Source organism: Dipodomys spectabilis, unplaced genomic scaffold (assembly GCF_019054845.1).
Source record: "Dipodomys spectabilis isolate Male_0828 unplaced genomic scaffold, ASM1905484v1 ptg000095l, whole genome shotgun sequence".
NCBI lineage: Eukaryota > Metazoa > Chordata > Mammalia > Rodentia > Heteromyidae > Dipodomys > Dipodomys spectabilis.
Window position 1 is genome coordinate 25,294,688 of NW_024870772.1, and position 13,566 is coordinate 25,308,253.

Genomic DNA, 13,566 nt, shown 5'->3' on the forward strand with positions numbered 1-13,566 from the left:
ACTTCTGGCTTTATGGTAGTTACTTGTAGATAAGAATATCAATGACTTTCCTACCAAGGTGGTTTTGAACTGCTATCCTCAGATCTCAGCTTCCTGAGCAGGTAGGATTACAGGTGTGAGCCACCAGCACCAGATGCCTTGAGTCACTTTTATCTGCTCAGTTTATAAACTCTTCCTCCTCTTGCCTTGGAATTTGGGGATCTACCTTTCTTGTTAGCATTTAAGACATGCTTCTGTCCTTAAGTCCCCAGTAAGTTGCAATCTGTACAATCTGAATTTGTCTGCCTCTTTTCTTCAACACCTTCCACTTCTGGCAAGAGAGTTGGTACATACTGAGACTATAGTTTTCCCCCTAAAAATGCAATTCTTTCTTGACACTGTCCTGCTAGCATGACTGTTGTTTTTTTTTTTTTTTCTGGGCCTTGGCACTGTCCCTCAGCTCTTCAGCTCAAGGCTAGCACTCTACCACAGAGCCACAGCACCACTTCTGGCTTTTTCTGCTTATGTGGTGCTGAGGAATTAAACCCAGGGCCTCATGCATGCAAGGCAAGCACTCTACCACTGAGCCACCCTCCAAGCCCTAGTATGACTGTTGTTTTAGGACACAGGTTGGTACCTGCTATATCCCATCCCAAGTCTTGCAATAGGTTCATAAGGCGGAGCTCAGGGGCACATCCCTGTGGCACTGACATACACTAACTGATGTTCTGCTGGTCTACCTTGACCCACCCATGAGCAGTGGACTCTGACAACTGGCTTTCCTCAGGAAATCCCAGGGTCCGATATTAGTAGGCACCAACTGAAACAGCTGCTGAGACTAAAGAACTTACCTTCATAAGTGCGGTCTCGCCATTGCTCTGCTGAACATTTACAAAGGCTCCCGCTTCCAAAAGAATAGCCACAGTGGTTAAAAAGTTCTATTTACAAAAGGAAAATAGGAAATTTTTAGAATTCTTTTTTTTGTCGGTCATGGGGCCTGAACTCTGGGCCTGGGCGCTGTCCCTCAGCTCTTCAGCTTCAGGCTAGCACTCTACCACCTGAGGCACAGCGCCACTTCCAGCCTTTTCTGCTTATGTGGTGCTGCAGAATGGAACCCAGGGCCTCATGCATGCAAGGCAAGCACTCTACCACTGAGCCACCTTCCCGGCCCTTAGAATTCTTTAAGGCATCTTTTTTGAAATGTCATTAGGAAAAAGACTCAGCAGATAATACCCCAAATGGGTGATGGGCCACCATGTTACTGTTTCTTCAATGGAGGGTTGTTGGAAGCCCACGTGCTAAGCCAAGCTCTCTGGTCACTGGCCATGCAGCCACATGCTACTCTACCCAGCATTGGCCACCTAAACCTATAAAGAGTACTCAGGGCCTGGTGTTCGTACTTGGCCTTTTTTGCTCAAGGCTGGTACTCTACCACTTGAGCCATACCTCTACTTCTTCAGCATGGCTTTTTGCTAGTTAATTGGAGATAAGAGTGTCTCAGACTTTCCTGCCCAGGTTGTCTTCAAACCTTGATCCTCTTATCTCTCAGTCTCCTGAGTAGCAGGGATTACAGGTGTGAGCCACCAGTCCCCAGCTCAAAAGAAATTCTTAATTTCAGTTGTAAAAGTTTCAAATTGCCTGTCGCCTAAGACTGAAAGCAATATTGATACATTGAAGATATATAAATTATTCCCAACTAGGTAAGTCACATTTTGAAATTATGATTACAAAATATTTCTGATAAGAAAATCCATTCATGTGAAACATAAAAGTGCAAAGTTATATGAGCACATGACCATTACGGTTTACTACTGAAACAAATCCTGAATGTCCTGATACAGTGGCGTCTTGGACCTTTTCGGCGGCGTGGATGAGGGCTGTGGTGCCATTCTTCTGCTGTCCGTTCACTTTGGCCCCTTTAGTGATGAGGAGCCTCAGAAGGTCATCCTGCCCTCCTGCTGCAGCAAGCATCACCAGTGTCATCCCACTGGAATCCTGTGCCAGTTTATTAACAAAGAAGCTGGTTAGAAACAAGTCTCTTTAGACAGAACTGACTTAAGCATCTACTAAGAAAACATCCTAATAAACAGAAGGGCACCAGTGGCTCACGCCTATAATCCTAGCTACTCAGGAAGCTAAGATCTGTGGACCAAGGTTAGGAGTCAGCCCAGGGAGACAAATCTATGAGACTATCTCCAATAACCAGAAAAAAAGGAGGGAGGGAGAGAGAGAGAGAGAGAGAGAGAGAAAGGAAAAGAAAAAGCTGGAAATGGAGATATGTCTCAAATGGTAATAATCAAGACAAGAGCAGGAAGCCAAGTTCAAGGCCCAGTGTATAAATTACACATGCATGTGCGCGCGCACGCATGCACACACACACACACACACACACACACACACACACACACACATACACAGAAACTAACATCATTTAATACTTTTTTTCTCACGAACATTTTCATAAAAATTTACAAATTTCGTATCTTAAATTCTAATAATGAGGCCAGATGGGGCAGGAAAACTCACTAGAGTCCATCCCTAAAATAACCAGTAAAAAAGCAGGCTGGAGAGTGGCAAAAAACCAGCCTAGCAGGCATTAGGCACTGAGTCAGAATCCTAGTACCATCAAAACAAAAAACCCAAAACCACATCAAGTGAACAGTGAATTCTTTTGGAGCAGATGATCAAATCTTCTAACTAAAGTGAGCTGAGAAGAACTGCCTTAAGCGATGGAAAACCAGCCCAATGTGGCCCCGCCCCTGTGCGCACGCGCACACACGCGCGTGCACACACACACACACACACACACACACACCAACTTCACCTTCTATTACTAACAACCAGTTAGAAAACAAATACGAGTGATAAATTACTATGAAACATATAGGAATATATCTAAAAGAAATGTGTAAGTCCTACATGAACAAAAAATGCACAGAACTTGTCTTATGTATATAAACCAGGAATTAAATACACAAAGTTATTGAGCTTATGATGGAAGACTCAATACTGTCAAATTTCAGCCAACTTAATATATTTTATGCAATTTAAACCAAAATCAGATGCATAATTTCAATCTTAAAACATAGAATTAAAACAAGCAACTGAGAAAATAATTTTTTTTTATTTTTAGTGCTAATACTGGGGCTTGAATTCAGAGCCTGGGAACTGTCCCTTAGTTTTTTTCTCTCTCAAGGCTGGTACTCTACCATTTGAGACACAGCTACAACTCTGGCTTTTTGCTGATTAATTACAGGAAAGAGTCATTTGGATTTTCCTACCTAGGTTGGTTTTGAACTATGATCCTCAGATCTCAGTGTCCTGAATAGTTAAAAGTGTGTCCAGACACTGGTGGCTCATGCCTAAAATCCTAGCTACTAAGGAGGCTGAGATCTGAAGATCACAGGTCAAAGCCAGCCAGGGCCATGAGACTCTTACCTCCAATAAACCACCAGAAAACCGTGGTAGAGCACTCGCCTTGAGCTAAAGAGCTGAGGGACTGAGGGACAGAGCCCAGGCCCAGAGTTCAAGCCCCACGACTGACCAAAAAAAAGAAAAAAAAGAAAAATGAATAAATTAACAGATGTTAAAATATTTATTTACTTTTACTTAAAAGTAAAAATCCTCAAAGCAATATAAACTCAAAATACAAAACTTGAAAACTAGGAAAGTTACTATTTCCATTAAAAAGAAAAACAACATAAAAAAAAAAAGAATGTCACTAAGGAATCCCCCCCCCCCCCCCGCCCCCCGCAATAACAGGAAGCCAGGCTACTGGTATATATACATGGACCAACACCAAAGGTACAATTTCCTCCTCAAAATGAGAGTCCTTTTACACTCCTCACTGTTCAGAGTAAGATACAAATTCAGACTGGTCAAAACTAAACTATGAGGTCAAAAAAGGGTGACACAAAAATGGAAAAAAGATGAACAAATACAGTCATGGTATTCAATATATGCTATGTAAAAATTGGGCTGGGAAGGTGGCTCAGTGGTAGAGTGCTTGCCTTGCATGCATGAGGCCCCGAGTTCGATTCCTCAGCACCACATAAGCAGAAAAAAAAGCTGGAAGTGGTGCTGTGGCTCAATGGTAGAGTGCTAGCCTTGAGCTAAGGAGCTAAGGGACAGCGCCCAGGCCCAGAGTTCAGGCCCCACAACTGACAAAAAAGAAATTGAAGTATGTGGCCAGGCACCAGTGGATCATGCCTGTAAACCTAGCTATTCAGGATATCTGAGGATCAAGGTTCAAAGCCAGCCCAGGCAGGAAAATCTGTGAGACCTTTATCTCCAATAAACCACTCAGAAAACAGGAAGTGGTGCTGTGGCTCAAGTGGTAGAATGCTAGCCTTGAGCTGAAGAGCTGAGGGACAGCGCCCAGGCCAGAGTTCAAACCCCACCACTGACCAAAAAAAAAAAAAAAAGTATGCAACGTGAGGGCAAGACAAGAGGAGAAAACTGGGGTAAGGGAGGGAAGAAGTGACTTTTGTCCAAGAATTATACTTATTACCTGATTTATGAAACTGTAACACCTTAATAACAACAATAAAATTATATTTAAAAACCCACATGGTCAATCTAAGGAGGTAGGAATTATAGGGGTTGTAAAGCTCTACAATGTATAAGTTTTACATAGCGAATATGCATGTGTTTTAAGTAATGACAAGTATCGGCAGGACTCAGGTGGTAAGAGTTCTTGCCCTGCAAACATGAGGCAGAGTAGAATCCCTAAAATTCGCCCCCCCCCCCCAAAAAAAAGAAGACATTTTATTAAATCATGTCAAGCATTTCATAGTCTCTTAATGAGATACTTCAAAGGCACATTACCTCTTGGTCCAAATCATAATCTTCATCTGAGTTGAGTGCAACCTTTACAGTAATATAATCCCCATTTTTCACAGCATCCCTCAACAAATCTAAAAGGAAAGGAAAAAGTGATTGGGCTTTATATATCTAGATTGGTGAAACTAAAATGATTAATTCCAAAACCACTCACTATTTGGAATTACATTCACTGTGGTAAAAGTCTCATCTTCCCCATCAAGGTGCTTTTGAAAATCTTCTAGTTTCATCCACTCCAGCTGCAGATCCATGCCCAAACTTAAGATCTGGTGCCTACCATCTGGTGAAAAAAAGGGCCTTATTAACACACTTTCATATGGTCTATTGGCAAAACCAATATGCTGCTTATAAACTTATACCTTGGGCTGTAGTGGGGTTTGAACTCAGAGCTTCACACTTGCTATGCAGGCACTGCACTTGAACCATTGCCTACCAGTCCCTTCTAGTATTGGGTTATCTTCAAGATAGGATCTTACTCTATGCTTAGACTAGCACTGACTGTGATCCTCTATCTAGAGTGCTTCCCTTTGCTGTTTGGATGACAGACATATCACTGTGCCCAGTCACCGTGAATCCCCTTGTAACTTGGAATAACAGGAACATACCAACATGTGTCTCCCACAGCTTGAGATGAACAGGTATATGCTACCAGCCATGGATCAAGTGGAATCTCATGGACTTTCCTGCCTGGGCTGCTTCAAACGGTGATCCAAAGATCTTAGCCTCTTGACTTAGCTAAGATTACAGGTGTGAGCCACTGGTGCCTAGCTTTAACAGAAATTTCATGTACATTTAACACACACTATTACATAACTCTTTTTTTGGGGGGGAGGTAGCACTAGGGCATGGACTAAAGGGTCAAGACTGTTACTCTACCACTTCAGCCTTACCTCTACTTCTGGCCTTTTGCTGGTTAACTGGAGCTAAGTCTTTTGTGCCCAGGCTGGCTTTGAACTGTAGTATTATGATCTCAGCCTAATCTTTAGTAAGCACGTGTGTGTGTGTGTGTGTGTGTGTGTGTGTGTGTGTGTGTGTGTGTGTGTGTGTGTGTGTTGGTTCTAGGCTTGTAACTCAGGGACTGGGCACTGTCTCTGAGCTTTTGTGCTCAAGATTAGTGTGCTACCATTTTGAGCAACAGCTCCATTCCCACATCTCCATTTTGTTAGTTAACTGAAGAGTCTCAGGGACCTTGCTTTCTGAGCTGGCTTTGAACCATGACCCTCAAATCTTAGCCTCCTGAGTAGTTACGATTACAGGCGTCAGCCACTGGTGTCCAGCAAGCGCAGACTCTAAGTGTTCACTAGCTGAATGGTTACTGCGTATAATCAGATGGACTCTGTCCTGGAATTATGGCTTAACCTTATTGTTTAAGAGTAATGTCTACCTTATGCATTATTACAAGTACACTTTGTGTAATCACAAAGTTACTGGCAGTCAGCATTAATAGTCTATTCACTCAGTCATGTACTTTCTCAGTTGTATATAAATTATGTTTCCAAAATCACTTTCATTTAAACTTGAATTCATTTCATCTATATGTTATTATATAAAATGAAAACAAAAATCATTTGATAGTCAGCCTTGGATTTCCACTTAAAACGAATTTCACAAACTATGTTCTTTTTTTTTGTTGTTGTCGGTCGTGGGGCTTGAACTCTGGGCCTGGGCGCTGTCCATCAGCTCTTCAGCTCAAGGCAAGCACTCTACCACTTGAGCTACAGCACCATTTCTAAAGCTACGTTCTTATAGATAGGGATATCACAGAACTATAGAAATAAAACTGTGTAAGAAATATGCAAGTAAGAGAAAGAGCTTTGTCCTACAGCCTCAACACAAACTAACAATTCCCTTCCTTCACTAACTCCAAGAGCACAGAATTATGGGAATTAACACGATGTTGGCTTTCTATGCCCTGGCTGTGTCCCAGCTGCTTATGAGCTCACTGTGCCACATAATTCTCAGCAGCAGCAGCAGTGGTAGTAAAAGCAGCTAACATACATCCACACAACATGATGCACAAACATTCTACAAATGATGTTATAGATGAGGAGACAGGCTAAGAGTGGCTCTGAGGTTTGTCAGGAAGTATCAGACTTGGTTTTAGCACTGATCCTGTCTCAGTCAACAGCAGAAGCCCCTACTTCCCACTCCAACCATAAGAGACAAAAATGACTGCTCAAGGAAAGATAGTGGGATAGAGTAGCTGAGAGTCCAAGGAAAATGAGGTAAAGGCAATACCCTACTTTAGAGAAATATTTAAGTAGCAGAAAGAACTGAGCCAAATCAGAAGTGGCAGACCTGCAGATTTCTATGGTAGCTCAGATTTTGGTCTGATTCTATGCTCATTCCTATCATGTTAACTGCCTCCTCTGCACAAGGCAGTTTTGTTTTTTAAATAAAAAAATGAGTGCCGGGCGCCGTGGCTTACACCTGTAATCCTAGCTACTCAGGAGGCTGAGATCTAAGGATCGTGGTTCAAAGCCAGCCCAGGCAGGAAAGACTGTGAGACTCCTATCTCCAATAAACCACTAGAAAACCAGAAGTGGTGCTGTAGCTGAAGTGGTAGAGCGCTTGCCTTGAGCTGAAGAGCTGAGGGACAGCGCCCAGGCCCAAAGTTCAAACCCCATGACTGACAAAAAATTAAAAATAAATAAATAAATAATAAAAAATGAGCTAGATGTCAAAGGATGACTGTATGTTATGAAGTAAAACAAGTACAGGCCTGTATGATCGCCCAGTCTTAAGTTTCAGACGCCTGTAACTTCAACACTACTGCCTCCTTTATGGTATATTTACATCCAGCCTATGTTGGACGTTGTTCATGCTTTAATAGTTTTACCACTAGTAATGTATCAAACTGGAGGAGTGGATTTAGAAGAAAATTAGACACAACTAAGAAATCCCAGTTAGTGTGTAAGGCACTGAGGTCAAATCCCAGTATTGATGTTAAAAAAAAAAAAAAAAAAACACAAATAAGCCAGGAGCTGGTGGCTCACACCTGTAATCCTAGCTACTCGGGAGGCTGAGAGCTGAGGATCATGGTTCAAAGCCAACTTTCCAGGCAGGAAAGTTCATGAGACTCATCTCTAATAAGCTACTCAGAAAATCAGAAGTAGCACTGTGGCTCAAGTGGTAGAGTGCTAGCCTTGAGCTGAAGAGCTGAGGAACAGCACCCAGGCCTGAGCTCAAGTCCCATGACTGACCAAAAACAAAAATTACAGAAAGTTCTTTAAATACTTTGGCTATTAATCCTTTCCATCCAGTAGCTTTGGTTAACATGCCATGCTTTGTAGCAACTTTATCCTTTAATTTCATGGTGCACATGCATGTGGTGTGCATGTGTACATGCATTAGGGCTTATACTTAGGGCTTCAATCTCTGGCTGGGCTTTTTTACTCAAGGCTCGCACTCTACCACTTGAACCATGCCTCTACTTCTGGCCTTTTGCTAATCAGATCTAACTCTCTTGGATTTGTCTGCCTTGGCTAGATTCTAGTTGCTATCCTTGGATTCCTGGTGTTTTTCTGTCTTGAGAAATCTTTCCCTATCCCAAAGTCATAAAGATCCTCTAAATCCTAATATCCAAATGCCTAATATCTAATTCTCTAGTCCTAATTCTCTCATCCTAATATCTAGCAATCTTCTAACTGCCTAATTTCCAAATACTCCCTGTGCAGTTGAGGCCTCATTCCGCCAGGATCTGATTTCCATACGCCAGGTGCTATCTGTGTAGATAACCAACTACCTTGAAACAGTGAGTCTCTTTCCTGCCCATCACCCACCTGCCACAGCCGTCACGTGCACTGCAGCACTAGTCAGTCTCCCTTCCTAGTGCCAAGCAAATACCAGATACTCCATCATCAACGGTTCCAGTTTTAGAAAAGGGGTTTGATTATTATTGCAGTAATTGGGTTTGCTTTTCTTGAGTCTTCCACATGATTCTAGAATTAGTAATTGTAAATTCCACTAACACCTTTTTAAAATTTTTTTGCAGTATGGAACTCAGGGATTTTCACGTACAATGCATACATGGAGTTTAATGACTTTCAAAATGGAATTTTCTCTATACAGATTGTATTATCTTTCACTAGTAATATTCTTGACAATCTTTTAAACGTGTCCCCCCTCCTCATCATGGGGCTTGAACGTGGGGCTGGTGCTGTCTCTTGAGTTCTTCTGCTCAAGACTAGCATTCTACCATTTGAGCCACAGAACCACTTCCGGTTTTCTGGTGGTTAATTGGAGGTAGGAGTCTCAGGTCCTTCCTTGCCTGTTCTGGCTTTGAACCATGACCCTCAAATCTCAGACTCCTGAGTAGCTAGGATTACAGGCATGAGCAACCGGTGCCAGGCCAATGTTTTCATTTTTGAATGGTGGTCCTGGGGCTTGAACTAGGGGCCTGAAGCCTGTCCCTAAGCTTTCTCAGGGACAGGTTGGCACTCTACCCCTTGAGCCACAGATCCATTTCTGGCTTTTTGGTTGTAAATTGGAGGTGAGAGCCCAGGCTGGCTTAAAACCACAATCATCAGATCTCAGCCTCCTGAGTAGCTAGGATTACATTGCCGATATACAGAAAGTACTAATTTTTTCATGTTGACCTTATATCTAGTCACTTTGCTGTAATTGCAGTAGTTCTAATAATTTCTAGATTCTTTAGGGTTTTCTACAAACAATAACAACTGATTATGACAGATTTTAAAAAATTATTTCTGGGGGCTGGAAAGGTGGATTGCTTGCCTAGCATGCATGAGGCCATAGGTTCGATTCCTCAGGACCACATAAACAAAAAAGCCGAAAGTGGTGCTGTGGCTCAAGTGGTAGAGTGCTAGCCTTGAGCTGAAAAGCTGAGGCCCAGCGCCCAGGCCCAGAGTTCAAGCCCCACGACTGACAAACAACAACAAAAATCATTTCTGCAGTACCAGTGACCTAACACATTCTTTTGTACATGCTTGGCAAATACTTGATGACAGCAGTTTTTGCCCATCCTCTCCAATGCTTAAGCTTCTCAGATTTTGTCCTTGCATTCCATGCTTAGCCTCTCGGTGTTATTGTGTCAGTATCCCTCATTAAAATGTTGAAAGACAATGGTGACAGTTTCTATGTGCTGGTGCTAATTTAAGACACAGATTTCTAGTGTTTCACAATTAAAAGATTTATCAACAGTGTAATTTTCCTTATTGAGAAAACTACCTTTTTTCAGTTAGCTATTTTTTTTTCTTAATTCACAAGTGCTGTTAAAGGTGGACACCACAATAACAAAAAACAGCATGGTATTGGCACAAAAACAAACCCAAATGGAACAACAAAAAAAAAACCTCTACCAAAATAAAACCACACAGCCAGAGCCATCTGATCCTTGTCAAAGAAGGAAAAAAACATATATTGGAGAAAACAGCTTCTTAAATAAATGGTGATGAGAAAACTGGTTATCCCAGAAGACTGAAACTAGACCTAAAATTCTCACTCTATAAAACATCAACTCCAAATGGATCAAAGATTCTAAGACCTGAAACCTTAAATTTACTACAGGAAAAGAGGGAAAACCTGAAAATCATAGCACAATTAATTATTTTCTGAATAGGATTCCAAGGGTCGAGCATGTAAGAGGAAGAACAAAAGGGATTGCATCAAATTGAAAGGCACATCCATCAATCACCAGAATGCCCCCACAGAATAGGAGAATATCTCTGCCAACTATTCAATGGACAAAGAACTAAGATTCAGAACACACAAAAAGCTAAAAACAAAACAAAAACTAAAGAACAAATAACCCAATTAGTTAAGAAGAAACACAAATGGCTACTAGATATATGAAGAATTACTCAACAATCTTTAGCCATAAATGAAATGTAAATCAAAACTACACCAATGCTGGGCAACAGTGTTCATGTCTGTAATTCTAGCTACTCAGGAAGCTAAGAACTGAGGATCGTGGTTCAAAGCCAGCCTGGACAAGAAAGTCCCTGAGACTCCAATTAACTGCCAGAAAACCAGAAGTGGTGCTGTAGCTCAAGTGTTAGATCACGTGCAGCTCAGGGATAGTGCCCAGACTCAGTGTTCAAGCCCAAAGACCAACTGGAAAAAAAAAAAAACTACATCAAGATTTCATCTCATTCCATTCAGAATGAGAATCAAGTAAATAAAGTAGTCACTGGTAGCTGACATCTAATTCTAACTACTCAAGAGGCTGAGATCTGAGGACCAGGATGCAAAGCCAGCCCCAGTAGTAAAGTCCATGAGACTTTTATCTCCAATTAAGAACCAAAAAATGCCTGGCATAGTGATACAGCACTAGCCATAAGCAAAAAAGCCAAACTTCCTGTGTTCTAATTTTGCTAGATAAAGCCAATTGATTTTTTGTTTGTGCTTATATGGCTTGAACTCAGGGCCTCATGTTCTTAGCTTGGTTTTATTCCACTTAAGGCTGGCACTCTAGCAACTGAGCTACACCTGCACTTCTGGATTTTTGCCAGTTAGAGATAAGTCTCAGACTTTCTGCCTTGACCGGCTTTGAACCCAAATCCTCGTTTCCTGAGTAGCTAAGATTACTAGTATGAGCCACCAGTACCTGGCTTTTTTTGGCTTTATTTTTATTTATTTTTTTTGTTTTTGGTTTTATTTTTAAAATAAGATGATCTAATTTGCTCATGCTTAGTTTCAATTTTTCACATTTAATTCATCATTCAGTCTGCATTCATTTTCTTTCCTTACATAGTTTTGGTAATAAAAAGTTACTATGGTCCCACAAAATGATTTAATGTGTATTTTTAGGAAGATTTTTTTTCCCTCCAGAGAGAAGTCCGCACTATGTAGCCCAGGCTGAAATAGCATAACTATGTAACCCAACCTTAGGCTTCCAAATGCTGGGATTACAGACATTTGCTACCACTAGGCTTTTGCTCAGTTTGGTAGATTTACAATATAAAACCATTTGGGCTTGGTGTCACATCTATGAAGCTTATTCATGAAGTTATATTTGGTCATGAACAGTTACGTGGTCAATTTTTCTTAGTCTAGTTTTGTTCATTTTTGCAGGAACCTCACCATGTCATTCTGTTTTCAAATACATTCGTAAGAAATTGTTCATAGAATCCTTTTATCTTTTTAATGTTTATACAATCTGCAATTTTGTCTTTTTAGCCTTGGTTTTTTCCCCCTCTACCATGGTCAGATGATCTATTTTCCTTACAGCACCAGTCTTTATTTCATACTCTTACATGCTCGTTTTTTTTTTTGCCAGTACTAGGGTTTGAATTCAGGGTCTGGGGGCTATTCCTTAGCTTTTCTGATCATGGCTGGCATTCTACTACTTGAGTCAAAGCTCTTGGTGGTTAATTGGAGGTAAGGGTCTCAGGCTCTCTTTTCTGGACTGACTTCAAACCATGATCCTCAGATCTCAGCCTCAGCCTTTCTGTCTTTGGCAGCTGGCTTTTACATCTTTTTTTTTTTTTTTTTAAATCACTAACTGCTTGGTAATTTAACTTCAGTGCTGGTCTTTGACATATGCCCAGAGGGAAAAGTCCTCTTCCTTTCCCATTAGTCCTGGAAATTATCCCAATTTCTTGCATGTAAGCTCAGCAGTACATTGAACGTATACTTTGAGCCTCAGAAATCTATACAGGGTCCTCCTCAGCCCCAGGATAGCATTAATAGAACCTTATTTGTATTTGTTATTACTGCCAAGTTAAAAGGGAAGAAGAATTAAGTCTTTATGTGACTTTTTTTGTTGTTGTTGGTTATGGGGTTTAAACTCTGGGTCTGGCTGCTGTTCTTGAGCGCTTGCTCAATGGAAGCGTGCAAGTGCTCTACCACTTGAGCAACAGCGCCACTTCCCGTTTTCTTGTGGTTAATTAGAGATCAGAGTCTCATGGACTTTTCTGCACAGGCTGGCTTTGAACTGCAATCCTCAGATCTCAGCCTCTTGAGTAGCTAGGATTACAGACATGAGCCACCGGTGCCCCAGCTATGTGACTATTTTTTAATGTGACTTTCCTAAAAGAAATCTAAGCCCAGCTGGGTGCCGGTGGCTCACGCCTGTAATCCTAGCTACTCAGGAGGCTGAGATCTGAGGATCGCGGTTCAAAGCCAGCCTGGGCAGGAGAGACCGTGAGACTCCTATCTCCAATAAACCACCAGAAAACCGGAAGTGGCGCTGTAGCTCAAGTGGTATAGTGCTAGCCTTGAGCTGAAGAGCTGAGGGACAGCGCCCAGGCCCAGAGTTCAAGCCCCACGACCGACAAAAAAAAAAAAAAAAAGAAATCTAAGCCCAGTGCCAGTGGCTCAAGTCTGTGATCCTAGCTACTCAGGAGGCTGAGATCTGAGGATCATGGTTCAAAGCCAGCCTGTGCAGAAAAGACTGATCTCTAATAATAACCACCTGAAAACCGAAAGTGGCTCTGTGGCTCAAGTGGTAGAGTGCTCAGCTTGAGCTGAAGAGCTGAGGGACAGCACCCAGGCTCAGAGTTCAAGCCCCACAACTGGAGGAAAAAAAAAAGAAAAAAACAAATCTAAATATATATCATCAGTATAGAAAATCAGACTATAATTTCCAAATGTACAGATAAACACATTTCAGGAAATTAGAAATTATTTCATGCAACCACAGGTCCAAGCATGACTCAAGACTTTAATATAAAAAGTTATTTATTTAGGTGATACAAATAAATTTTTGTAACTTTCTGATCTGAGATCAGCATTACATAGTATGAAAGAAGAGTAATAATATAATGTGTACTATCTTGAAAT

General features: G+C 41.4%; 1 protein-coding gene across 4 annotated transcripts in view; it reads right to left on the bottom strand.

Moving 5' to 3' along the window:
- Mphosph8 (M-phase phosphoprotein 8) overlaps positions 1–13,566 on the bottom strand; it is a 39,128-nt gene that overhangs the window by 10,254 nt on the left and 15,308 nt on the right. For all 4 annotated transcript variants that reach the window (XM_042685444.1, XM_042685445.1, XM_042685443.1 and 1 more), the window contains 4 exons: positions 4,976–5,101; positions 4,807–4,895; positions 1,834–1,974; positions 831–917 (listed from right to left, as the gene is read on the bottom strand). In XM_042685444.1, the coding sequence (XP_042541378.1) occupies positions 831–917; positions 1,834–1,974; positions 4,807–4,895; positions 4,976–5,101 (443 nt within the window). The remainder of the gene's footprint in view (positions 1–830; positions 918–1,833; positions 1,975–4,806; positions 4,896–4,975; positions 5,102–13,566) is intronic.